The 27,147-nt window shown below is 53.9% G+C and overlaps 1 protein-coding gene across 1 annotated transcript; it reads right to left on the minus strand.

Annotated features, from left to right (window-relative positions):
* Positions 1-1,980: 1,980 nt before the first annotated feature.
* Positions 1,981-25,274, minus strand: SLCO2A1 (solute carrier organic anion transporter family member 2A1). The gene is made up of 14 exons (XM_064721351.1): positions 25,054-25,274; positions 14,783-14,920; positions 12,306-12,468; positions 10,635-10,850; positions 9,509-9,607; positions 7,838-7,965; positions 6,779-6,860; positions 5,793-5,957; positions 5,321-5,510; positions 4,161-4,320; positions 3,666-3,829; positions 2,862-2,926; positions 2,646-2,769; positions 1,981-2,550 (listed from the first exon to the last, which is right to left on the minus strand). Exons 1-14 carry the CDS (start codon positions 25,141-25,143, stop codon positions 2,430-2,432), a joined length of 1,905 nt encoding a protein of 634 aa, XP_064577421.1. The 5' UTR covers positions 25,144-25,274; the 3' UTR covers positions 1,981-2,429.
* Between the last annotated feature and the right edge of the window lie 1,873 nt (positions 25,275-27,147).

A 27,147-nucleotide genomic window follows, 5' to 3' on the forward strand; every position in this document is an offset into this window, starting at 1 on the left:
GCCAGCTCTGTGTTGTCAAAAAACTTTATTTTCTGCACACAGAGGGCTTTGGGGTTGGGTTTTCTTTTGGTTTTGTATTTACTTCTTGGTCTGACTAATTGAGAAATTGATTATCACATAGCAAAAAACGCCCACAAATCATAATTAAAAGGCACTGTGGTGATGTGCACAGGAAAGCTCCAGCCAGCTGTGGTGGCAGAGCAGCACTGCTGTGCCCTGGAGGTGGCTGTGCTGGATGGAGAGGAGATGCCTCAGCTTTCCTGGGCTGGGGAGTGGCTGCACGGCCATGGCTGAGCTGGGGCTGTGCCCAGAGCACAACTCCAGGAGTTTTTTGGGCCTCACTCCATGATTTTTTAAAATATTTAAATACTCAGGGCTGGTTTTCCCCAGTGGCTGAGGGAAGAGAGCAGAACTGGAAAGTCTGAGTGTTGTTTTCTTGTTTTTCTTGATTCCCCAGTCAGCTCTGTGCTTTGTTCTTTGCTCTCCTGACCTCGTTCCCAGCCCGTGGCTCTGCTGGCTGGGAGTGCTGCTCCTGCAGCTCAGCAGGGCTGTGTTGGGATGGCTTTGGCAGGACAGTGGGATGTGATGAACTCAGCCCCTTCTTGCTGCAGCTGCCTGACCCTGAGTGAGGAACCTGCTGTGTTCACACATCCCCAGGCACCGAGGCCCTCACTGTGCTACAGCTCTTTGGGTCAATGTTTTTTGCTATGGATTGTACTCTCAATTGTTCCCCTGGACAAGACAGATGTTTTTGGAGGAGAATGAGGAGCACAGTGATAACTGGGATAGCAGAAAACCTGAAAGAGGAGGAGATATTGCTGAAAGGCAAAAATAACAATGCCTAGACATCAGCAACCCAAGGGGTGGTTTCTAAGGCTGCCCAGCACAGGTGCTCCAGCTGTTACCTTCCCTGTGCACAGAGCCACCACCCTGGCACCTTTAGGGTGCCAGCAGAAGCTCCTGGCCCCATTTGGGCCCCCTTGTGCCCTTTGTGACCTGCCCCTCCTGGGGCTTGTCCTGCTGGGTGTGAAAGAAGGGGAGAAAGTTACAGAAGGTCAGGTGGGTGTTCAGGGAAAATCTGCCAGGTGGAGGTGGAAAAGGAATAGGGTTAACATGGGGAGAGCTCTTTTTTGTGAGGACTTTGGTGATCCAGAGCAAATACAGGGCAGGTCTGCTCTTGTCCTTTTCCCTCGACTTCCTTCATAAACATGAATGCAGCAGGGCTACAACCACAGGGACAGCAGGTAAGGACAGCAGGGCCTTTAAACCCATAAAACCCCCGAAAAAACACCCCAAACCCACTGTTCCCTTTCCAGTGCCCACTGCACTGGAAAAATCACAGCATTTTGAAGTAGCTCAGTGCTTGACATAAGTAGCTGGACTTGTTAGGCCATGGGTTGAACTTGATGTGAAGCCTAAGGCTGTGCTGTGTCAGGCAGAGATGGATCAGAAGGAAACCAGGAGCTGACAATCTGATCAATGATAATAGTAAAGATCATTAATAATAGTTAGAATGGGCAAAGCTGCAGTTAAAATACTACCTTAAAATGCTGAAGTAGTTGTGATTTGTGTATTGGAACACAGTATGGGGTTCCATCACAGTGTGGACTGACAGAACCCACCAAAACCCACCTGAGGGGTGTGAAACAACCCAAACATCAACACATTGAAGGGTGAGAAGAACCCCAGGCTCTTGGTGTGAGGGACAGGGAATGCCTCCTCTGAGCCACCAGCTTGGGCAGCTGAGTACCTGAACTGATGTGTGCTAGCAAACCCAGGGGGATGAGAAGCTTAGGTAAAACCTTCTGCTGTGTCCATCAGGGAGATGTGGGCAGGGCTCCTCAGCTGCCCCGAGCTCTGTGTAGCCCCTACCAGCCCTCCTCCCCCTCTGTCACCCTTTTTTCCCCTTTCCCAGCTGCTATGTGCTCAACATGGCCAGGCTGTGACCTGCAGCATCCCCAGGGCTTTGCCTTACTGCTGGTGGGGAGCCCAAGAGCTCACCACGGTTGGAAAAGTGACCTTTATTTAAAAAATAAAAAGAGCAACAAACCCCAGATGTTCTGCAATAAACCCTTCGTGTTGTCTTGTCCCAACACGTGTGCGGTGTCCCTGCTGACCTCTGTGGGGACACCAGGCTGGCAGCCACCTCCCCTGCTCCTGTCGCGGCCGGGAATGTCACCCCGGAGCGGGACCATGGCCCGCAGCAGGCACTAATGCGGGTCCGGCTGTTCCAGCCCCCTCTGCCTCCTGCTCCGGCGGGCCGGGGCTGTCCCTGCCCGGGGTGACGGGCTGGGGACCCCGGGAGATGCCGTGCTGGCCCGGAGCATCCCTGGGCTGCGGGAGGAGTCGCTCCCGTGGCGAGTAAAACGAACCCAAACAAGATAAAGTAGTGGCAGTGGGTGATGGGGGTGCGAGTCAGTCCTCGGCGGCTACACCAGCCCCGCCGCCTTCTCCTGCACGTTGTACTCCTTGCTCCTCTTCACCTTCCAGCTGATGAGCGCCAGCAGCACGGTGCCCACCACCTTGTAGCCCACCTGCAGCCCCAGGTATCTGCCGGGAGGAGAGTGGGGACATGTCACATCCGCAGCTGGCACTTCCCAGGCTGGGCTGGGGCCCCTGCCCAGAGAGGGGCACACACAGGGTACCTGTTTCGGAGGAAATCGTTGTTGTAGTAGGCGCAGAAGCGACCCGGGGCGCACTGCTGCTGCTGCCAGTAGATGCAGGAGGAGTCTATGAGGGCTCCGAACATGGCCGGGGCCGGCAGCCAGGCTGGCGGGGAGAGAGGATGGAGTCAGTGCTGATCCCGAGGAGGCTCAGTGCCTCCTGCAGCTCCCCAGCTTCATTCAGGGATGAACACTCACCCAGCAGTCTCATCAGCAAGAACTGGACTCCGATGGCGAACGACTTCTCATCCTGGTTCACCACCCTGCAGGGGAGAAGCCACAGGAGGTCTGTTGTAGTGTGTTTTTATACTTTGTAATAGTTTTGGTTTTGTGTCTCCATATTTTTCCCAAATGGTTTACCCCAGATTGTATCCCCTCCCTTTACCTGTGTAATCCCTTTCCTTTGAGATCATCCCCAAATCCCACCCTGGCTCTCTGTCAATCACTCAGCATCCCATCCCCTCCATCTAGAAGCTTCGGTCCAGGATGTCGAGTGATCAGCCAGAGGCCAGGGGTCAGTCCCCCAAGCCTTGCCCCATACGCTGTCCTAAATGTCCATCCCCCAGTCCCCATCCCTTAGGGTCACTTATTAGTCAGTAAAATGTTATCTTTAGGTTTCCACCTCCCTTTAAATGTAACCTTGGCACATCTCCCAGGGCTCTCAGCAGGATCCCCCTGAGCTGCAGGGGCTCCTTTGGGACTCCTAGAACAAAACCTTGGATTAACCCCTGCTAAGAGTCAGCCCTTTATCTTCTACCCACGTCTCCAGTGTCTCTTCTGCTGCAAAGGCGACCAGCCTAGGTACCCTCAGGGCACAAGAGAGTGTCTCCCTGCTGTCGGCTGTGTTGGGGTTCCTGAGAGGCTCCCAGAGAGACAGAGCTGCTGGCCCTGAATTTGGCCAAGACTTGGGCTGGTTGCACATTTATAACATCCCATTGATCCCAACATGGGAATTATCACATAGGCTCCTCCCTCGGACTGAGGGCTCCACACACCACTCACCGTAACACCATCATGTACAGGGGGTTGTGGGACAGGCAGGCGACCAGGGCAGCAAAGGAGATGAGGAATATGGCAGGAAGGAGCATGCGGGAGCAGCTGACTGGACAAGAGCCCGTGTAGGTGGAGAACAGCTCATGCCCATTCAGGGAACAGTTGTGGTAGATCTGTTGGAAACGTTTGGAACAAAACACAGTCAGACTTCCAGCGCCAGGGGCAGCCTTCTCGGGACAAATCATCCCACATCCCTGTGCAGGACACCCATAAGAGCACCAGCTCCAGTTTTAAGGCACAGCCATGGCATCCTGTAATGGGATTTGCCACCATCCCTGTTCTTCCAAGGTTCCTGGGCCTTACAGCAATTCTCCAGGGCACTTTCCCAGGGCTCAGCACACCTTGTGGGAAAGGCTCCACTCCCTTGTTGCATTTGTTGGGCTCCTACAGCATCACTCCACTATTCCCAGCAAGGCTGCTTGGCTAACCACTTGTTTTACTCACCTTTTGCCTGGGGTTGGAGGGGTTGGTGGTGCTGTTGGTGCAGCCAGCAAAGCAAGGGGAGATGTATTCCGTGGTGTTTTTCCAGCACACGGGGTGGAAGATCTGCTTAGAGCACTGGCACCCAACCCGTGCCTTAACCTGCGGCTGGGAATTGGGTGTACTGCCAGAAAGGAGGGGGGAGAAATTGGTAAAAAGTTAAGAAATAGGACAGGGGGAATTAAAAAAAAATAATAAAAAAAATCCCTTCTACTAGTTGAGCAGTTTTCCTGTTCCTGTTTGGGCTGGGACACTGCCAGCAGCAGCCTGGCCTTCTGCCAGCCCCTGATCCCTGCAGGTACCTCTGGAAGCGTGCAGTGAATGTCACAGGAATTATGTTATGTCTACAAACAAGTACTGACACACTCCTTTTCCCTTTTTTTTTTAAGCTGGAAATTAATCTCAGCCTGTAGAAATGGACCTGGGCTCCATCCAGAGCTGCACAAACAGATGTGTGAACAGCCACAGCTGGAAACACCACATGGACACAAACTGAAAGTGGGCACGTTCCCAAACAAGCCTGATGGCTGTGGAAGGGAAGAGGACAAACCCAAATCTGCCCTGTCTTCCCTCAGTCCCCCAAGGAGTGCATCTGCTGGAGTCTGAATCCTGCAGGAATGTGGCCCTGGGGAGCTGCCCTTGGGCAGGGTGGGATGGGGCTGCTCCACCCCACATGGGAAGATGGCATCAGAAATCTCTTCCTTGCTGGCAGTGCGCTGGGAAATGAGCTCAATGCACTTGACATCAAGCCCTACTCATACACAAATGTCATTTTTATCTTAGGAAGTCATGGTAAGAGCCAAAAATATCTACTGAGGTGAGGAGAAAGATGATGTCCAGCTGGAACACTGGGAGCGTGCGAAGTGATGTGGACACAGTGTTACTAATTTTCCCCTAAAAATCCAGAGTGAAAAATTACACCCTGCTTGTTTGGCCCAGAAAATCATGGATAAACACCCTCCCAAGCTCTCTGGGCTCTGGAGCACCCAGATCTCCTCCCCATGCAGTGGGGATCAAGGAGCAAGAAGTGTCATGGTGACGTCTTCTGCCTCTCCACCTGCATGTGTCCCTCCCCACGGGTAAGAGCAGGAGAAAGGAGGATGTGGGAGCAGCCCCTGCATTACCTGGGGTGGTAGATGCCCTCGATGTGCCCTGTGGAGCAGCCCATGAAGAAGATGGGCAGGCAGATGAGGATGGAGAAGACGAGCACCACGACGGCGAAGCGCGGGATGGCGCGCAGGGAGAAGGAGAAGCGCTTCATGATGATCCCGCCCAGCAGCATCCCCAGCGCTGCTGCCGGCAGGTTCACAGCTCCTGCAGAGGGATGGAGCCTTCAGGGGGGCCCTGCCTGCTCAGAACCCCTCCATGGGCAGGGCACAGCTCTCTGGGCCCCACAGGAGTTGGGAGAACACACAGATCCAACTCTTGTCCGAGATAGGCAGTGGGGAATTTAGGGAAAGTCACCAACTACCCCAAAGTGAAACCATCATCCAAAAATGAGCTTTCACTGACTTCTTTTCCAGGATTTAAAAAGCCTGGGGAATATGGGCAGTTGGCTCCCTGCTGATGGATATTTTTGCCTCCATCCATGCTCACCTATGAGGAAGTTGGCCTGGGAGGGGGAGGCACCATACTGCTTCTCCAGGAATTTGTTGAGGAATGTGGCCAGACCCGCAATGACGGAGGAGAAGCTGCACTGAGCCAGCACCAGGAGGATGAAGAGGGGGTTGAGCAGCAGCCTGATGAAGATCTTTGGGAATCCTGCAGGGGAAACGTAGGAAAAATGTCTTTTAGCTATTTGTACTGGGAATAAACCCCCACCCTTAGCCTGTTCCCAGTAAGGCTATTAGTGGGATGATGATGTTGATCTGCTAGGGATGTCTGCGGGCATGGGAAAGCAGGAGGGGAGACACCCTAATGTGTCCCAGCAGCTGGCAGCACCATGGATGGGACATTGTGTCCTCTGGCCCCAGCATAGGAGGCAGATGGACCCTGGGAGCAGCTCTGTTTATTTGGTCTCTTATGAGCTTTCTAATTAGCCGAGAGTGGTGGAGAGCCAGCATCCATTAAAGCCCAAATAAAGAACAGAGAGCTGACAGCTCCAGGATGTGACTGCAGTGGAGGAAGAAGCAAGGAGGGAGGGGCTTTATCTGGGAAGAAATCCTCCTGCAGCTAAAAGAGTCATCAATCTGGTGCCTCAGCAGTGACATCCCTCTCAAGCCTGTTTTGGCTCCACATAAACAGCGTCAGCTGCAGTGGGTGACCTCGCTGAGGAGCTGTGGCGCCAGCAGCCCCATGCCCACTCCTGGAGACCTCCCAGAGACTCTTTTCTGGCACACTCCTACTGTTTTAAGGTTCTCAGTGCAAAATTTGAAACAATTGAGGCCCCACAGAGGTCTGTAGGCAGAGGGAGGCTGTGCCCACCTTCCCCTGGTCCTTTCTCCCTTGTGGTGCTGGAGCTGATCCACACACAGTGCTCCCAGCAAACCCCCTTGGTGTGAACCTGCTGGAGTGGGGGTCCTCCTTTCTCCAGCACAGCCCAGCATCCCCATCCACCCTCTCCTGGCCCCCCAGGAGTTTACTTTTGATGAACTCCAGCAGGGAGGTGTCCTGGGCAGCCCCTGTCTCCATCTTCCTGAGCATCCCGGCCTCCGTGTTCCGCTCCTGCAGGGAGAGAGGAGCAGCCTGTGCTGACAGGGCTGGCCCTGTCCTGGCACAGGCAGGCTCAGCAGGGCCAGGGGCTGTCCCAGGGGCCTGTGATCCCCAGCCAAGCCTGACAATTACAGCAAAGCCACATCCCATGTGCCCTGAGCCCTTCTCCAGGCTGGGAGAGCTGGGAGTGTTCTCCTGGAGAAGAGGAGGCTCTGGGGAGAGCCAATTCCAGGGGCTAAAGGGGCTCCAAGAGAGCTGGAGAGGGACTTGGGACAAGGGCCTGGAGTGACAGGACAAGGGGGAATGGCTTCACACTGCCATTAGGGTGAGATGGGATATTTGGGGACAATTCTCGCAGTGCTGAGACTCTGGCACAGAGTATCCAGAGAAGCTGTGCCTGTCCCATCCCTGGGAGTGTCCAAGGCCAGGCTGGATGGATCTTGGAGCAACCTGGGCTGTAGGAAAGTGTCCCTGCCCATGGCAGGATGAGCTTTAAGGTTCTTCCAACCCAAACCACTCCAGGATTCTGTGATTAAAGGATTATCTCAAATATCACTTCAGCCCCTGGGCAGAGCAGCAAGACAACAGCTTGCTGTTGGGAGGTTTTAAGAGCTTGGAAATCTTTCCTCCCCTGACAAAATATCTCCCTTTTAACTCTGCAAAAAGTCTGAAAATGAAACTTAGAGATAGTTCAGCTCAAGCCCGGGGAGTCCTTCAACCATAACTGCGAAATATTTTGGGTTTGAATTTACCTTTAAAGAATCAATGAGTAAACAATTTTGAAACAGAACTAAAGTAATTTTGTAACAAAACCAGCGAGGTTTGGCTTTGAAAACACCAAAATGATAAACATTAATTATTTTCCACCTTTTAAAATTTGTTTTAATGGGAAAGGGATGCTGGATTGCCTTCCTCCCTCCCACCGCTCTCCTCTGGGGACAGGCCTTCCGTCCCTGAGCACATCCCTGGCTCTGGAGATGAGGTCTCACCTCTCCTTTCAGCATGCACCGAGGGAAGAAGAAGTAGGGGATGGAGGTGAGCACCAGGCAGCCCGAGGAGATGAGCAGCCCCAGCCACCAGGCTCCGATCCAGCGCTGGTCACTCGGCGTCAGCTCCACTGTCAGTGCAACACACAGGGACACTGTGAGAGATCCAGGGGTGACAGGGACACAGCTCCATGGGAATATGGGCTGGTGGAGCCTGCACAGAGTCACTGTGGGCACAACCCAAGGGTCTCTGCACTGGCATGTAAGAGAAATGGATGGAGGTGGGAGCTCCTACCAGTGCTGGCAGCAAGAGCAGCCCTGGCTGTGTTTGGCCTGTGCTTTCCCTGGCTAAGGAAACAACCACTGCCACTCATCCCAGCTGTACCAAACCTCCCAGGTGAGTGCAGGATGGATTTGGTCAGCATGGAAGCAGGCTGGTGGCCCAGGTTCAGCTCTAACCCCTGAGCCAACCAGTGAGGCAGAGATTATGGGGGCCTGACTCCATCCTCTGCCCGGAGAACACAGTGGGCTGGACCATGCTGCTGACAGGGCTGCTGAGCCAAGACAGGGACTGGGAAAGGCTGTGCTGCTTTCCTGGAAAAAGTTGCTGTCCCATTGTTCCAGGCTGGGTCACTTTCTGCTCACAGGACCGAGGGAAGGCCCTGTGCTGGCAGAAGCTCCCGGTTTCCGAGTGCACCAAACTCCGGGCGCCTTCTCCGGAAAAAGGAGGAGAAGGTGAGAGCCTCGCTGTCTCCAGCACACACATCCTTTGGCTGGGCCAAGGGATGCTCATGAGAGGTCTGACATATTGCCTGGCCTGCCTTGGGGACAGCTGCCCACAGCCAGGATGGAGCCATGGCCAGCTTGGGATGGAGCTCCGTGCCAGGGTGTGACAGGAGAGGAGCCCACACCCCTCTGGAACAATCAGCCCACTTCCCCAAACAGGAGCACTCCACTCTGGAACCTGGACGTCATCATGGAGCGACCAGGAGAGGCTGCTAAATCCGTCTGCCGCTGTGGGGAAGGGGCCAAGGCTGTTTGGCATTTCCTGCCCACGTTCATTTATTATTCTTATCAGGCACCGGACAAAAATGTCAGGCAGGCTCTGATCTCTCTAAGGAAACACAGGAAAAGCCACGTTAATGATGGAGCTGGGGTGAATTCTTTAGTGATTAAGTTACCAGAAATAATAAGCACATGCCATGGATAAAGCAAATTGTCCCTGTGGTGGCGTCAGCTCAGCCCCTCTCTCTGCACGTGCTGGGGAGGAGGATGAGTACACCCAAGTTCTCTGTGTATCCATAGGGCAGTGCTTGCTCTGTGGTTCTCTTCTCCATCATGGATTCCTCAGGTTTCCCTGCTCCTCTCCACCACCACGCCGGGGTTGTGGGACACCTCCTCAGTGTGGTGGCAGCAGGCAGACCCAGCCATGACCTCCAGTGCAGCACCATGGGTTGGGCATCGGAATGTCCCTGCCCAGGGCTCTGCTTCAGTGATGGTATCAGGACCACCTGTATCTTATGAGGTGACAGAATCGAGTATGACTTTTCCAGGTCGGATCTTTGCAGGGTTTTATGGGTCACAGGACTGGTGACTTCTGTCACCTTTCATCTCAGAGTGACCTTGTGGCCCACAGAGGGTGTTTGGGGCCCGTGCTACCCGAGCAATACTCACCAGTGTGAACCCTCCCGATGTCCACGAAGAGCCGCAGCACCACGGAGCCCAGCAGGTATCCAAAGGCAGGGCCAAACACAGCAATGGCAAAGAGGATGGCTGGGAAAAGGGAGCACAGAGAGCCCCTGTGAGCAGGGAATTGTAGTTCCCATGCAGATGTGGCTTCTGTCTTCCCAGGAAATGCAGGAATGGTGGCACAGCACACAGAGGGGAGAAAGCACCCTTCATCACAGTGAGAAAGTCCTCACTGCCCTGACACTGAAGGTGGTGCTTGTCTGACAGAACAGAGGGGGAAGGCAGCTGCCTGAGGACAAATTCCCTCTGCTCTGCTGCCATCAAGGCTTTGCTGACACAATACAAGTAGTCAGCTACATCATTAATATTCATGATATTCCTGAACCCCAGGGAGCAGCAGGGCACTAACATCCAGGTGATTGAGACCTTCGTGTCCTCTAAGATGCCAAGGGAAAAAACACATACTAATCCTCAGATTCAAGGAAAAATATTTTGTATAAACGTCAGGAGAGGTGAAAGATTCTGAGGGCAAAAAGGCCACCAGACCACCCTGGGTGTAGCTGAACCCTCCCATGCCAAAATAGATAACCCATAAGGTCAGAACATTTTCCTTTCATTTGTTTGCAATGACAGGATCCAAGTTCCCTCCTTGAGAGGAACTCTTTACACAACTTTCTCAAGATGTTTAAAAGGAGGCAGTGAGCTTGAGCTGCATCAGACATAAAATGAAAAGGGAATTGAGGAGATGGAATTTCTGCTATACTGCGGCAACCCTGGAGCCATTCACCCTGACAGACATTCCCATAGCACCGATATTGTAAACAACACATCAATCCCTCTTTCCTTCCTCTTTAGAACCTTTCAGGTTCCTTCAGTCCTCTTTCCTTTGTTTTCCTTGCAGATTTGAGAATTCTAAGGGATCAGTGGGACAATTCATTGGACCGTGATCCCTCACTGCAGAGGGAAGACAAGGATACTGGAGCTTGGAGGAACCTGGGATAGTGCAAGGTCCCTGCCCACGTGAACCTGGATGAGCTTTCAGATCCCTTCCCACCCAAACCACCCTGGGATTCTGCGAAACAAAACACTGCACAGCAATGTTCCCCCTTACCAACATAGAGTGGGGAATTGTTGGAGTCTGCAAAGTCATCCACATAGGATATCCCAAAGGGCTGGATGGGCACGGTGCCGATCCCAGCCAGCAGCTGGGCAATGACCATCATGGCCCACACGCTGCTGGCCTCCTTCTCTGGGTCCTTGGTGCTGTTTGAGCACACAAATCTGCTCTCTGCATAGCACAGCTCGTCCTGCCCCTGGCTTTTGTTACCTGGAAGGGGAAAAAAAATGAGCATTTCAACACTGAGTACTGTATCCGCTGCCTCCTCCCACACTAAATCCCCAAATAGCAGGAATCTCCCAGACTCACTGAGTAGGCACAAACTGCTGGATTTTGGATGGATTGCTCATTTTATTCAGCAGTTCTCATCACCCTGCATTTCCTTTGGAGTATTATATGAGGTCAGCAAACAAGCAGACTATGATTTGAATCACACTTTTAAAGAGTTCCATGGTTTGACGAGGGCAGAGCTAACCCATGCTGGTTTTTGCTGTCTCTGGTCTCTGCTCCCTTGTGGTGCCCAGGCAGGAGCAGCGAGTGATGCCCTCTGGGGTCACCTGGCTGCCCTAAGCAGGACACCCTGCCCTGAATCCCTGCTGTCCCCAGGGCTCAGGAGTGGCCCAGCTCCTTCCAAAACATGGCCCTTGCTTCTTCATAGAGCCCAGACACCAGGGGACTTCACCCTGCTCCAGACTGCCATAGAAACTTCCACCAGGACTGAAGTCTCTTCAGGGGCTGTTCACAGACTGAATGTGTTCTTTTCCATCCGGCAGTCCTCATAATGTCAATATCTCTGCCCTGCCATCTGTTTTTGCAGTCCATCCTCTAATCCTATTCAGTTTAGGAAAGTTGTTCTGAAAGAATTGTGTTCTGTGCAGAACTTTTGGGTCATTTCCATTCTGCATGGAAAAGTGAGCTGTCTTGTTCACATGAGCTTGTTCCCAAAGCCTTCCCAGTGAAAGCAGCAGCCTTCCTTGGGCTGGATCAGATCAGAATCCTGGCCAGAGCAGAGCATGGGGACAGGGGAGCTTTGCTATATCACAGAATTCCAGAATGGTTTGGGTTGGAAGGGACCTTAAAGCCCATCCAGTTCCACCCCTGCCATGGGCAGGGACACCTCCCACTGTCCCAGGTTGCTCCAAGCCCTGTCCAGCCTGGCATTGGGCACTTCCAGGGATGCAGGGGCAGCCACAGCTGCTCTGGGCACCCTGTGCCAGGGTCTCAGCACCCTCGCAGGGAGGAATGTCTCCCTAATATTTAATCTAAACCTACCATCTCAGAGAAACTGTGGCTGCCCCATTCCTGGAAGCGTTCAAAGACAGACTTGGAGCCACCTGGGACAGTGGAAGGTGTCCCTGCCCATGGCACGGGGTGGAATGAGATGGGTTTAAAGTCCCTTCAAACTCAAGCCATTCCATGGTTCTGTAACAACAGCTGCAATAACATGTGCAGGAGAGGCAGAAGAAACCCCACATGCAATTTTGGCATTCAGAAGGGGTTCCAAAGCTGTAATGACATCAGGTTTAACCAGCAACTGCCCCACCTTAAGGCTCTGTGTGAATCACGCGTGCCCTGGAAACACCCCCTTGCTTTGGGGGGCAGTCCCACATCACCCCTCTGGAGCAGCTGGTGCGGGTGTGTGGGGGCCCAGCCGGTGCCACTCACCCGTGCTGAGGGCAGTGTACTCGTAGGGGCCCGAGAGGAAGTGTGGCAGGGTGACCAGGAAGGCGCCCAGCGCCAGCAGCAGCCCGCCCAGGCCGATGACGCGCGGGCGGTGCACGCGGCTGCCGAAGTAGCTGACAAAGATGATGAGCACCACGTTGCCAATCTGGAACAGGCACAGAGAACGGGGAGGAAGGTGAGAATCCACACAGAATCACAGAGTGATGAGGCTGGGAGAGACCTCTATGATCATCAATGTCAGAACTCAGCACATCCCTCCGGGTGTCCAGAGCTGCCAGGCCCTGCCAGAGGGCTCAGAGACCCTGGCACGCAGCCCAGAGCACCTGGGGGTTTGATTGTGACCCTTGGAGCAAACTACCAGCTTTGTATGAGGACCTGAAAGTCACAGAAGCTTGGATAGTATAATAATAAAATTATCACAGGGTGAAAATGTAGATTTTGGGATTTTTGGAATGGGGGTTTTGGGGACAAGATGGAGGAACTTGGGCATGTCCAGCCTTTCTTCTTCTTCTCCTTGGCTCCATATTTTGCTGTGATGTTGGCACTTTGGGATTGGTTTAGAGTAGAAGTTCACTCACTGTCTAACATAGGTGATAGGAGTTGGGAATTAAGTGTAAATATGTTATAGGTAGTTTGTAGTATAAAAGGACAACACTGCCTCGAGGGTGGTCAGAGTGCCTGTGGCTGCCCTGCTGACCAGACCTCAGCTGGACAGAAAGAAAATAAACATTTATAAATAAGAATTTTATAAATAAGAATTAATAAACAACTTCAAGACCAAAAACTGAAGGGCTCTGACTCGTTCTTTGGACGCACGGGCTGAAACAGAGACATCCTGCACATCTCGGGGCAGCAATTAACAACTAAACTCCACGAGGTTGGAAAAACCCTCCAAGACCATCAGGTCCAACTGCTCCCTCAGCACTGCCAAGGCCACCCATGTCCCCAAGTGCCACATCCACGCATCTGTTAAACCCCTCCAAGGATGGGGACTCCACCACTGCCCTGGGCAGCTGTGCCAGGGCTGGGCAGCCCTTTCTGGGAGGAAATTTTCTCTCATACACAAACTAAACCCCCCCTGGCCCAGCTTGAGGCCATTTCCTCTTGTCCTGTCCCTTGTTCCCTGGCAGAAGAGATTGACTGATGTGGCATAAACTGACAATTCCTCCAAAACCAGCAAGGAATGAAACACATTGCCTCCACTCCTGTGACTCAAACGGACATGAGCCCTGCTACAAAGTCCAGCTCACTGCAAATATTTATGACCCTGGGCATTTGCAACTGCAGACAGCATCAACTAGAAAGCCATGAAACCACACAGCTTGCTCAGGCAAGTGGGTGAATACCACAAAATTCCCATTACAAGGGCTTTAACAGGACAACCTAAACATCATTTTAGCTCTGGCATGTTGAAGATGTCCCTGCTCATTGCAGGGGGTGGAGCAAGATGGCCTTTAAAGGTCCCTTCCAACCCAAACCATTCTGTGATTCTATGTATGGCTAAGAAAACTCTGTATTTATGTTTGTGTGGGCTCCCTTGTTTGTCTCTCTGTGGGTTTTGTTCTTGGAATTGCTGTAGGCATCAACGCACTAAGATTGCTGTCCTGGACAGGCAGGGCACCTCACACAGACAGAGACAGCAGGAAGTCTCAGTGGGCCCTGAGACATCTTTTCAATCCCAGGTGTCCATGCTGGTTGAGGTAAGACTGGGCATCCACTTCCCCAGGGATCCAGGAGGATTCCCAGTGTCCAGATTCTTGATGGAGCATCCCTGGGCTCACCAGGGAGCTCACGAGCAAGTGTGCTGCCACTTGGTGCCAGCAAAAAACTCCCAGCCAGCAGATCTTTTCCTGTCATTTCCCAGGCCTCGAAGAGCTGCTAGGAAGGACAGAATTCCTGGAAATGTGAAGGAGGAAACTTATTCCAAGGGATTTCTTGATAAGAAAGTGTTTGTGAGAAAATCCTCAGGCAGCTCAGCAATACGGCTTAAACTGACAGAAGGCAGGGTTAGGTGGGATATTGGGAAGGAATTCCTCTCTGTGAGGGTGGGGAGGCCCTGGCAGAGGTTGCCCAGAGAAGCTGTGGCTGCTTTTGGGTCCCTGGAAGTGTTGAAGGCAGGGTTAGATGGCGTTTGGAGCCACCTGGGATAGTGGAAGGTGTCCCTGCCCATGGCAGGGGGTGCAATGAGATGGGATGAACTTTAGGATCCCTTCCAACCCAAACCATTCTGGAATTCCATCCAGTGTAAGTCTGCTCTTGTCCAAGGGCCACCCCCACAGGACACTCCGTTCCCTCTGGACTTGGCAGAGCAGAATGAGGTGTGAGGAGGTGTCCCAGGGCACAGCATAGCTGCTCTCCCAGCACGCGGAGCCCGAGGAAGCCCTGGCTGTGAGCAGCCCTGCTTTGGGAAGGTGTCCCCCAAATCCTGGCCACCCTTTGGGTGCTGCTGCCCCAGTTACCTCGTGCAAGCTGGAGATGAAGCCTGAGGAGAGGCTGGAGAGCCCGAAGCGCTTCTCGATGGTGGTGAGGCTGCTCTTGAAGTTGGCGCTGTAGAGGAGCTGGGAGAGCTGCAGGAGCCCATGGCACAGCACAAACACCTGTGGGCAAACAGAGAGGGCCACCCCAGTGAGGACACAGCGGGAATCACAGACTCAGTAAGGCTGGAAAAGACCTCCAAGACCATCAGGTCCAACCTTGGACCAGGTACTGCTATGCCCACTAAACCTTATTGAGAAGTGCCACCTCTACTTGCTGTTTGGACACTTCCAGGGATGGTGACCCCACCACTTCCCTAGGCAGCCTGTTCCAATGATTAACCACTCTTTCAGTGAAGAATTTTCCCTGATATTTGATGTGGGCCCCTCCATGCACCCTTTGAGGCCATGTGAGACCACAGTGCCCTGCTGCTGTGTGACTGCTGGTGACCACATCCTGATAAGTGTATTCCAGCTGGCTTTGGCCACTGGCAAATGCACCTCTGGCATGGAGCATCCTGCGATTCACTCAGCTGGAAAACCAATTAACTGAACCTGCTCCAAGGGGTGTTGCTAGAAAAAGTTGAAAAAGGGTGTTAAAAGCCCCAGAGGGAGAGGATGAAATATGCACAGCGTATTTCTCACTACTGGAAGATTCCAAAATAGGATTCCAAACCCAGCATCTTCCCTTGAGCTGGGCAGTGAGCTGAGCCAGGAGCCAAGCTGAGCAGAGGCAGAAGAGGGAACACAGAGAGTTTGGGAGCAATCTGGCTGAAATAGCCTGGGTGGGCTGAGAGAGGAGAGCTCTCTCAGCCAGGGATGCAAGAGGCAGCTCACAAGTGCCTTTTGATCTATATTTAGTCAGAACAGTTTTCCTTTATTTTTCTTGGAATGGAATGTATCCACGCGGTGCCAAAAGCATTTTAAAATCAATTTTTGAAAATCCCAACAAACAAATAAATAAAAAAAAAAACCAAATGGGGAAAGATCTTTTAATTTAGATTCAGAGGAAATCAAATATTTGCTGAATACCGGAAGAGTGTCCCTCAATGATAACGTCGGGAAGTGCAGGATGATGGAATGGGGGATCAAAGGGCTGACAAATTCCTGATGTTCTTGGCCAGAACAGCAGCAATAGTCCTTATGAGTATTTATCTGGAAGGGCGGTAGCACCCAGTAGTCCTGACCCATTAAATGATAAAAAATAATAATCAAAAAAGACCAGCTTGGAGGATGCAAATTCCATCAGTGGGTGGAGTTGTGTTTAGGGAGCAGGGGATGGTGCATGGCCAGGCCCAGCAATTGTAGCAGAATTTGGGTAGAAGATGGGCAAGAAAATGGTTTCTTGGGAGTCTTCTCCTGTGAAGGAAGAGAGATCCAGGCAACAGACTTGGCTGGGAATCTAAAAGCATAAGGGATGGGAGAGACAGAAAAAGAGAAGAGAATGGAGATAAAGGAGAAAATGGAGCCCTGGCAGTGTGAGGGCAGGCTTGGAAAAACCTTGAGACCATGGGGAAGATGAAGGAGAAAGGCGAACACCCAAAAATGAGGAAGGAAGGATCACAGGCACAAGCTGCCATCATGGAGTCCCCAGCCACATCTAGGAGGGATGAGAGCAGACAGGCTGGCATCAGGCTGGCACCAGGCTGGCATCAGGCTGGCATTGCCATTGCAATAACCAGGAGAGGACAAAGTCCCAAGCCGGGACTTTGCCCCAACAAAAAGCTGCAGAACAGGAATTTGGGGTGTAACGTGGGAAATCCTCCCAGACAGGGCCAAAGTGGAAGTGAAATATCTGCCAGTAAACTCTTGAAGATGAATGACCTCTCCATCCTCCCACCACCAGCTCCCACACTTGAAATCCCATCCCAGGACAAAATCCTGTGGGTGGGAGCCGGATCCACCACTTCCCCAGGCCTGGCTTGGAATCATCGTGGGTTGGTCTGGAGCAGAGGGGTGAGGATGGCAGCCGGGGAGGGGATCTTGCTGCCTGAGAACATCAGTTTGAGTCCATGTGGCTCTGGGCAGGCTCTAGAGAAGGCGCTGGAGCAAGGAAGTGCTGGTTGAACAGCAGCGGTGTGGGAGCCCCAGAGCAGCTGGACGCAGAGCTCTCCTGCAGGCAGGCGCCAGCCAGGGAAGCAGAGCTGTTTACCAACAGGGAGGGAAGAGGGTGGATCACCAAGGCTGAATTTAGCACAGCAAATGTCAGCCTGACCCCAGGGCAGATGGGAGCACAGAGTGTCACGGACAGAGGGGATGCTGGCACGGGGGGGAGATGAGGAGGAGAGGCAGCCTGGCTCCTCAGAATGATGGGGTGGCAGGAGATGGGCTGGAGGCATGGAAGGACCATGGGAACCATGGCAGGAGAGGAGAGGAGAGGAGAGGAGAGGAGAGGAGAGGAGAGGAGAGGAGAGGAGAGGAGAGGAGAGGAGAGGAGAGGAGAGGAGAGGAGAGGAGAGGAGAGGAGAGAGAGGAGAGGAGAGGAGAGGAGAGGAGAGGAGAGGAGAGGAGAGGAGAGGAGAGGAGAGGAGAGGAGAGGAGAGGAGAGGAGAGGAGAGGAGAGGAGAGGAGAGAGAGGAGAGGAGAGGAGAGGAGAGGAGAGGAGAGGAGAGGAGAGGAGAGGAGAGGAGAGGAGAGGAGAGGAGAGGAGAGGAGAGGAGAGAGAGAGAGGAGAGGAGAGAAGGAGAGGAGAGGGGAGGAGAGGAGAGAGGAGAGGAGAGGAGAGGAGAGGAGAGGAGAGGGCCATGGGAGGGAAAGGCAGAGCTGCCAGGACATACCCTGAGATGTGTTCATGCCTTGGTGATAACCTGGGATGGCCAAAACAGAGCCCTGGCTCCAGAGATGCCTGGGAACAAGCTGGGGCTGCCTGCCAGGAGGGAAGATGAGGCGGGAGAAATGCAGCTGGAGAGCACCAGCAAAGGGAGGGGAAAGCCTTGGGGTGTGACTGCTTCCCCCTGCCCGTGGGTCCTTCTAGTGCAGCTCCTGTCTGCAGGATGAACCGGAAAGGCGGCAAAGCCTGGATGCTCCAGGGATGTGGGATGGGATCCCACCCTGAGACCACACAGCAGCCTCAGCCCGCGGATGTGCAGAGCTGGGAATGGGAGGGGAAGGGCAGGGGTGACTTTTTTCCTTGGGAAGAACCTGCCACCCCAAACAGCCAGAAAAGGCAAAACAACCTTTGCTCCAGGACTTGTGCAGTGGAGTCTGGCTTTTCCAGGCACACTCCAAGCATCTGGAGGTGACATGAGGCCTGATTCAAGACTTCCTCGGAACTCAGCAGACTCAGTTTTAATTATAATAAGGACATTCCAAACCTTGAAGGCTCTGAGTGCAAAAACTGGGAGAGTGCCTTACTTGGAGGGCTCCCCAGAAGGAGTCCCTGCACACCCTGAGGCTGGTGGACATGAGGGGCACCATCGTCCTGCCTCTCCCATCCCTGTCTCTCTTCCCACGCGTTCCCATCCCCACATGCTCACACTGACCACCCACAACCTGCCGGTGTATGGAAACCAGCCCCATCCCAGCCCTTCCAGCTGCTCCAGATGTGCTGTGCTGCCCCAGGAGGGGAGGGAGCTGCCCTAATCCATCTTCCCCGATGACAAGAAGGGGCTCTTCAGGAGGAGCCGGGCTCGCTGGCGGGAGGTTTGGCTGACGCAAAGCCGCGGTGGGAGGCTGAGGAGCTGGGGCACTCCCAAGCGCTGACCCTCCGGAGCACAGGCTCCCACGGGAGCCTGGAGCATTTCTGGAGCTGCAGGCAAGGAGGGCAGACAGGCAGGGAGCAGCACAGGAAGGCCAAAGGCGCGCGCCCACGTGGATGGACCTCCCCAAAATCCCCTCGTAATCGTCCCTGCGGTTCTTTCGGAGCAATCCCGACTCCAGGCTGTTTGTACAAGGCACTTGACTCCCTTCCAAAAGGAGCTGCAGTTAGAAGGGAAGCAAACTCCTGGGGGACACAGGCTGCTGCGCCAGCGCCTCCCCAAAAGGGCAGAGCTTTTTCCAAAGGAAGAGAAACCCACCCCATGGCACAGAAGGGGAAGGACTGGTCCTTCCATGAGAGCTGGCAAGGATTCAGTCAATCCCAACCTAGACTTCCATCTGAGATGTGTCCAACAAATACTCAGGTTTCATTTCAACCATCTCTATGGAGCCTCCAGGGATCTCCAGGAGTCAGGATAAGGCTCTTCCAGGTGGGAGCCTAACTCTGCTCTGCGGATCCTGCTACGCGTGGCATGGCCATTGTTCCACCTGGAGGAGTGAGTTAAGGGTTAATTCCTTGCTCTGCTTCCACAGTTCCTGTTCAAATTCATCCCTCACCTCATTTTTCAGTGTCTTCCCCTTGGCAGCCCAGGTTGGAGATAAAGAGGGTGGAAAAGACTCCAAGCTGCCTACCTCTGGAGTCTCCCTGCGCTTTAATCTCCTGAGCTTGCAAGAGAAAAAAGAGGGAAAGGAAGGGGAACTGTAGGAATTAATAAGAATATCCCCAAAATTTTAACAGGGAGAAGACAGAATGTTTATTTTAGAGTAGTAAGATAACTCTTACTACACTGGGAGATCCTCCAGCTGTAGGACAGCTGAGGACACCCAGCCCAAAAGAAATATATCAGCTGGATATGGAAAGTGTAGGGTTAGGGTTAAATAGAGTGGGGAAATACACAATATATCCCCCCTTGGCATCACTTTCCTATGGGTAGCTGCCTGGATTTGTAGATCAAGAAGTACCAAGAAGGATGAAAAAAAAGCACAGCATTTCCACAAAGGGAACGAAATAACCTGCACAGAGCCCATACTTTGGCACAGAACCTCTGAACCTGGTCTGATGGCAGAATTTGGCTTCTAAGTGGGATTTGTATTGCAAATAATAAAATAATGTATAAAGTAACCTGATCAGGGATTGTCTGAAGCACGCTGGAATGACGACTGTCTACTGCCAAGCCACGCATGTTTTACACGCCCAGCTGTCACATGCAATGACAATATTTGCTCTTTTTGCAACAAACACACACACGGGATTTCCTGGCACTGCATCCCTTCCCAAGGCCCGGGTGAGCCCAGCTTTGCCCAGAATGGAGGGTTTTGGCTGCAGAGCATTGCTCAGGCAGACCCTCAGTGTGGGATGCTTCCCGAGAAAATACCACCCTCAAAATAGGATGCTGGGCATCCCTCAGCCTCTCCTCCCTCCGGCAGGGTGGGTGGTTGGTGTTCCTTCATTCTTTCCTGAAGGTCTCTTTTCATTGTGGGCCATCAGGACCCACTGAGGGTTTCCCTGAGGCAGGTCCAGGCTGGCAGTGCTGTGCCTGACCCACAAGTGTGTGCAAACACTGCTCCTGCCCGCCCGGCCTCGTGCTCCATATCAGCGTCACTCCTCTCCCGTCCTGCTCCCATAATCTTATCTACACTGACCACTCCTTGCTTGTGTTTGGGCACCCAACCACCTCGCCCCTCATAAAATTAGCTTGCCTCAGGTCTCCTAGACCTTGATCCCACTAAACTTTCCAACCCATCTTTTTCCTCATCCCACTGCTGGTGTTGCTGGTGGAGACCCAGGTGGTTCTTCCCTTCTGGACCCTGATCCCACCAAAAGCAGATGTGAGCATAGTGTTGGACCATCCAAGCCCAGCACCATCACCACAAATGCTGGAAGACCCTGGTCCTTCTTCTCCTGTCACTGAGGACCCTCCTGGTGTCTTTGCCACAAACACTCATCCAGCCTGCACAGTGCCCAGGATTGCAAAATTGCTTTGATTTTCCAGCTTACATCAATGGCTCTAATCAGCCATCACTTTCTCCTTTCCGTGTTCCCCTCTCCAAACCTACAGCCACGCTGCCTCCAGATCTGTGCCTTGATAAATCTCCTGTTCTGGCTAAACAAAGACATTAATAATCTTTTCCAACAGGATATGAGAGAACAACTGGTACATCTCCAGGCTTCTAGAATACACTCCTCAGCAAATTCCTTTGGTCCCTTGGAAGGAGGGGACAAAAACTTGTCCTGCTGCCGTTGGGACCTCAGACCCCAGGGCCAGGCTCTGTTTCCTCTGCAGGAGACCTCCAGCCTCCCCAGGGAGGTGAGAGCTCCCTGCTCTGCTCCCTGCTCCCAGCACCTTCACCCCAGGATGCTTTCAAGCCTTATCAGACTCTGAGAGCCCACAGTCTCCTCCTGAAGTCCCCTCTCCTACCCTTCTTCCATTCCCTCCCTCTCCTTGCCCCAGTACAAACCCAAATTAAACCTCTCCTAAGGCTTTTAAATCTCTCTCTGGATCACCTCCGGCTGACATAAGTGAGAATAATTCTCTGTTGTCCTCCTGTTTCCTTTTCCATGCCAGGCATGGAAAGAAAGCCTCCCCCTGCCTGCACTCACAACACTTTCACACTGCTCCTCTGTGCTCCCCAGCTTCCAGCTGAAACCAGTCCAGCTCCTCTAAATCAAAAGATATTTATAAAGCTCTCCTGCTTGTCATCTTTCTGGGGATCCCAAAATCAATTAAAATAGTTCAAAACCACGAATGAGACAGTAAAGGCGAAGAAGCCAGAATAATTGAGGCTCTGTAAACAGAGAATTCCTGTGAAATAATCCTTCTCCAGTGGTTGCCTGGGAGCAGAAAATGGACACAGAATCACAGTCTCATTAAGGCTGGAAAGGACCTCCAAGATCATCAAGCCCAAGATGAGCTTAAATCACATGGCTGGGGCTCAGGACTGGGGGGACACTGGTGGTGTCCCTGGCCATGGGTGGGTATCAAAAACACCTTCTCCATCTTCCAGGCCTGTTTCACTCCTTTAGGCTGTGAGGTTCTCGGTGTCCCCAGTGCCACCAGCTGCTGACATCCACGTGAAGGTTGGGCTCGTGCTGCATTTGCTGAGCAGCACAGCTGCGAGTCCCCAAACCCAGTCAGCACGACCCTGGCAGCTCTGCTGAATGTCCAAGCAGAGGGATCAGAGAAATCATGGGATGTTTTGGGTGGGAAGGGAGCTTGAAGCCCATCTCATTCCACCCTCTGTCATGGGCAGGGACACCTTCCACTGTCCCAGGGTGCTCCAAGCCCTGTCCAGCCTGGCCTTGGACACTTCTGGGGTTCCAGGAGCAGCCACAGCTTCTCTGGGCACCCTGTGCCAGGGCCCCAGCACCCTCACAGGGAAGAATTTCTCCCCAGTATCCCATCTGAATGTCCCATCACCATCCCCATCTCCACCAGGGCTGTGGGAGTACCGGGATGCTCCAGGTTTGCGGCTGAGCTCGGAGCTCAGCAAAACCTCCCAGCGCCAGCACCTGCAGGAGTTTTGTGCTCTGCTGTGTCTCTTGCAGGGGATGAGGGTGGGAGCAGCGGGCAGCACTCAGCCCGAAGGCAGAGCAGGGCTGGCTCCGCCGGGAGGCACGGCCGGGGCAGGCGGAGCCCGGCGCTATCAGCAGAGACCGAGCCCGCTCTGTGTCACAGACCCACGTGTGACCGGCAGTGACTCCGCAGCACCACGCGGAACCGTCACACCGGGCTCCAGAGCAGCTGGAACCGCACCTATCCAACCCACGGCCACATCACATCCACCGGGAATTGCTTCCTGAAGCGCAGCTGCACCGCTCCTGCATCCCCAGGAACCGCACCTATCCGAGCCCACAGCCACATCCACAAGGAACTGCTTCCTGAAGCGCAGCTGCGCCGCTCCTGCATCCCCAGGACTCCAACCCCATCCCATGGATTCCCCCAAACTGCCCCTTTCCACCAGGACTTCTCCCTCCCCGGTGCCCATCCCCGGCACCGTTGTGTTCCCACACCTCCAAACATCACTGGCTCTGGGTCCAGTTTTCCACTCCTGGAAAACACCCAGAGAGAGATGGGGTCTGGTGCCGGGGGTGGTGGTCCCTGCCACAGCCATCATGGAGGAGAGAGATGATGGAAAAATTATTTGTTATTTCAGCCCCAGCACTGCAAAAGACACCCTGCATATGATCCCATCACATGGGTTTTGGGGATTAAATATGAGCTTAGTGGTTAACTCTTCCAAGTCTTAATTGTGTCCTCCCAAGCCTGTTAAACATAGGGAATTTTGTTGTGTTGGAAATGCTGTCCCCATCAGAAACTGCCATGCCTGTGTGAGGATGTTGTGTCTTACAGCTCTGGGGAGGGTGATGCCCACAGCTTCCCATAAAATCTGGGGCTGGATGAGGCTTTTTTATAATCCATCATTCATAGTAAAGTGGCTTCTTGTACAAATAACAGCTACAAACCCTTTCAAAGCCAGATGTTGGCCACACCTTGCCCTCTGATGACCATTCACTCCAAAACTACCCAAAATTGGAAATTCCCCACAGTGGAAATCCCACTGTGACACTTTATTATACTACTCATTTTTGGGGGCTGAGGGAACTGACACTGCCCCCAGGCTACTCCTTTCTGACATGAAGCAGTTCTTTTGTTAATGTATATGTTTTTAATGCAAATGTCACGGGACAGGAAGAGTGAATAGGTCAGGAAAGGGTGGGGGATCTTGTTGCTTGTCAATTTATACATTTTTTCTTAAAAGCAGGAATATTTCTCTGAGGGATGGGTGTCCTGACTGCCCCCCATCCCAGATGGAGCACATCATCCCTCTGATGCCAACGAGCTTGTTTGGGTAGAGCTCAAACTGTTCCTTCACGTGCTTTCACAGTGCCACTGCCAGACTGCTGACTCTCTAAACCAGAAACAATCCTGAATTACAAGTTTTGAAGTAAAAACTTTAAAAAGCAGTTTCAAAGCTTTCCTGCAGGCAGTGGTTTTGCTGCCACAAGCAAAGTGACACTCCCAAGTCATCTGCCCTTGGCCAGATGCCCCTACAAGGCCCCATCCAAGTGCCCTGGGGCATGTGGGGCGCTGAACACCCAGCCTGGCCCTGGGGCACCCACACCCCACACCCTGAGGCTGCCTGTGGGCTGTACAGATGGAGCAGCACTTATTTGTTGGGGCTTTTGTTTTTAATCTGAAAGTTTGACATCCTGCAAGAGGGTTTGGCAATGTTTTATCACTCCAGGCTGTTTTTGCTTGCTGCCAGTTGCCAGAACAGAGCAAGAACTGCAAGAAGGGCTCTGGTTTTGGGTGACTTTACTCACCCCAGCTCAGGGTCGTTACTGCAGCAGCCTGGAGGGGGCTGGCGGCAAATTTTGCACCTCCAGCAGAGCAGAGGACAGGTCAGCAGTCCCCTCCAGAGGAACATCAGTGTAGCCCAGGGTAATCTCAAGCTCTTTCTCCTGGAGCCCACAGCTAAAAAGTGCTATCAAATCACCTGCTGGAATAGCCCAGCCTGGGCAGAGGGGACCTTCAGGGGTATGGGAGTGGGAGGCACCATGTGGGATCAGCCCGTGGTACCCTATAGCATCCCACAGAGCCCCAGCACAGCCCGGGGAGCAGCACCGTGCTCCATGCAGGGTGCTGGCAAACAAACCCCAAACCCATCCCGAGCACGACACCTTCTCCATGGCCACATATCCTGAAAACCTCTGGGCTGGGAAGAGCTGGCACAGCACACAGCAGGAACAGAGGTGGGAAAGCACAGCCCGGCACGGAGGGTCCTGCCCCTGGCACATCCCGGGCACATCCCAGGGCAGGGGCCGTTCCCAAAAACTGCACTCGGTGCCCATGCGAGGAGGAGCTGCCAGGGGAGGATGGAAATCCCCCCTTCCTTCCAGGGACATCCCGGGGACGGGAACCAGCAGGGGCAGCAGCCTCGGGGCGCATCCAAAGGCGGGACAAAGAGCGGGAGGGGAGGAAAGGCAGGTGAGCGCTGGTGTGAAGGCAGCGGGATGGTAAAAGTGACACAGGCTGGGGTGAGCGGTGCGCCCTCACACCAACAGCCAGCTCAGGAGCCTGGAGCTCAGGCAGGGACCGACTCCCAGGTGAGGAACTGGGCAGCCAGACCTGAAAACCCACCGAGTTTTGTTTCTGTCACCCGAAAGCTCTGCTCACGCAAGTTTTTAAAGCAAGCCCGTGTTATTCCGAAAGAAAGCAGTGCTTTCTTCTCACTCCAGGATGTGGTTAATCATTCCCCGAGCAGCAGCACACCGTGTACCAGAGCCGTGGGGAAGCTCACGGAGAGCTGCTCCATGGGGTGAAACACCCACGTGCCGAGCAGGGCATCACTCACAGAGCCCCCCAGGACTGCCCCGGGAGCTGGAATTCAAATTCTGCATCACCAAACCCCCCTGGTTTCACGGGGGTGCCTGGGGTGGGCTGGGGACAGGGCAGGACCCCCCTCCCTTGCCGCCAGCATCCCTGCCCCATCCTTACCTTGATATTGCAGAAAAACCTCCTGGAGCAGGTGCCGGAGCTCTTGGGGATGTCAACCGGGGATTTGCCGACCTCGGGGCGGACTCCCATGGCGAGGGCTTCCCGGGAGCCCGGCCTTGTGGGGCTGCTCTGGGTCCGCACGGGCTGTGCCGGATCCCTGCGAGCCCGCGAGTGCGCCCGGCCGCGGCAGCGCCGAGTCCTTATAAACCGGCTCTGGGAGCGATGATGAAACGCTTTCTCCTCCCTCTTTCGCTCTGCGCGCCGAGGGAACTTTAAAGCCGCAGGAAGCCGCGGCAGCGCAGGTGGGGACGCTGCGGAGGGCGGGATGTGACCGCGCTCTGCCCACCCTGGGGACACCCAGCGCCCCGAGCCACCCCTGTGCCACTGTGCCAGCCTGCGGGACCCGGCTGGGCAAGGAAACGGCGCTGGCAGTGCGAGGAAAACCACTGGGACTTTAATTCAAAGGTCTCCTTTCAGCAACTGAGACTTGGCTCCCAGGTGGTCGGGTTTTGGAGGGACAAAAAGCCGTCAGAGTTTGTTTTTATAGAGAAAGCTGCACTGGTGAAGCTCCTGAGCGCTGCCTTTTTTCACCAGCACCTCTCGGGGCTTTGTTTATGCAGAGCGCTGATTTATTTTGCAAGCTCCTCTCAGGGGGAAACGCGTCAGAAGGAGAAGGGCAGGTTGATCCAGCCGGGGGAGAAACCAGCTCCAGGTGCTCTGTCCGCGTTATCGCTTCCCTCTGCAAAGCAGGTGGGGAGGGCAGGGGGACCCCAGGGGGACATCCCGGGCTGGGCTGGGGTGGGTAAATCAATCCCAGCCCCGGGATGGTTTCCCTGGGGGGCTGGCGGGTTTCTGTGTGCTGTGCCACGGACAGAGCCCCCTCGGTGTCACCCCCGGCCCCGTCCGTGGGCGCTCACCACGAGAGGGTGCCTGGAGCCCGTGGGAAGCGAATTCCCAGGCGCTGCCGTGCTCCCTGCCCACCTTCGGGATGGGACCTGCCCAGGGCAGCGTGACAATCAGCGATGCTGAGATAAAAAGAGCTCATTTGGGCTCTCATTTGGGCTGCCAGCTCCCCAGTTTCTGAAGCCTGTCCCAGGACGGGTGGGTATCACTGCCTTTGGCGTGGCAAAAGAAGCATCCTTGGTTTCCAGCTTTCTTTTTCCGCTCCCCAAATTTGCCAGATCTGTGCTGCGAAGAGACCCTTTATTCCCCATCAGAGTTAGCCAAGGTCTTTTACCCAACATTCTGAGGCAAGATGTGGAAGTTTCAGGCTCACCAAGAGCAAAGCTCAAGCAAACCAACAAACCAACCTCTCTGCTCCTCTCCCATCCTCCCAGGAGCCCAGCGTGCCACTGACCTAATTTTTGAGGCAGTGCCTGACCTGCTCCCTATCCCGTTTATTTTGCAGCAGCTGTGAAGCTCACTCTGTCATAACAACCCCTCACAGAGCAGCTGCTCTGGCCACTGACTCCAGCTTCTCCCTACAAATCTGTCTCCATACAGCAAAACATAGCGGGGAAGATGCCTGACAAGCCTGAGCCCAGCCTGGCAGCGGGGAAACAGCCCTGCCCTGATGGCCTGTGCCATGGGAGGATGGTGACCCCCACAAGGGGAATTGGGACCCTCTGCAGCTGCCTCTGGGGGCTGGATGTTGCTGCCCCAGTGGACTTGATTAGATTGGAAAAGTCCTCTCATATCATGGAGTCCAACTGCTCCCCGGCACTGCCAAACCCAGCACTAACCCACGTCTCCAAGTGCCACATCCACACCTCTGTAAATCCCTTCAGGAATGGGGACTCTACCTCTGCTCTGAGAATTCCCTTCCCAATGCCTGACCACCCCTTCTGGGAGGGAATTTTCCCAATATCCAATCTAAACCTCTCCTGGCACAGCTTGAGGCCATTCCCTCTCCTCCTGTCCCTGTTCCCTGGAAGCAGAGCCCGACCACCCCCATCTGTCCCCTCCTGTCAGGAGCTGTGAAGAGCCACAGGGTCCCCCCTGAGCCTCCTTTGCTCCAGGCTGAGCCCCTTTCCAGCTCCCTCAGCCCCTCCTGGTGCTCCATTCCCTTCATGGATGCAGGTCCTTGGTGGGAAC

This window comes from Zonotrichia leucophrys, chromosome 9 (assembly GCF_028769735.1).
Source record: "Zonotrichia leucophrys gambelii isolate GWCS_2022_RI chromosome 9, RI_Zleu_2.0, whole genome shotgun sequence".
Lineage (NCBI taxonomy): Eukaryota > Metazoa > Chordata > Aves > Passeriformes > Passerellidae > Zonotrichia > Zonotrichia leucophrys.

Bases quoted from the DNA above. Each gene is read 5' to 3' on its own strand.
- SLCO2A1 (XM_064721351.1), bottom strand. From the start codon at position 25,143: ATGGGAGTCCGCCCCGAGGTCGGCAAATCCCCGGTTGACATCCCCAAG. The intron at 9,608-10,634 runs GTAAGGGGGAAC...CCCTTTTCCCAG, and splicing joins CAATTCCCCACTCTATGTTG to CCATCCTCTTTGCCATTGCT. The intron at 2,770-2,861 runs GTGAGTGTTCAT...TCTCCCCGCCAG, and splicing joins CTTGCTGATGAGACTGCTGG to CCTGGCTGCCGGCCCCGGCC.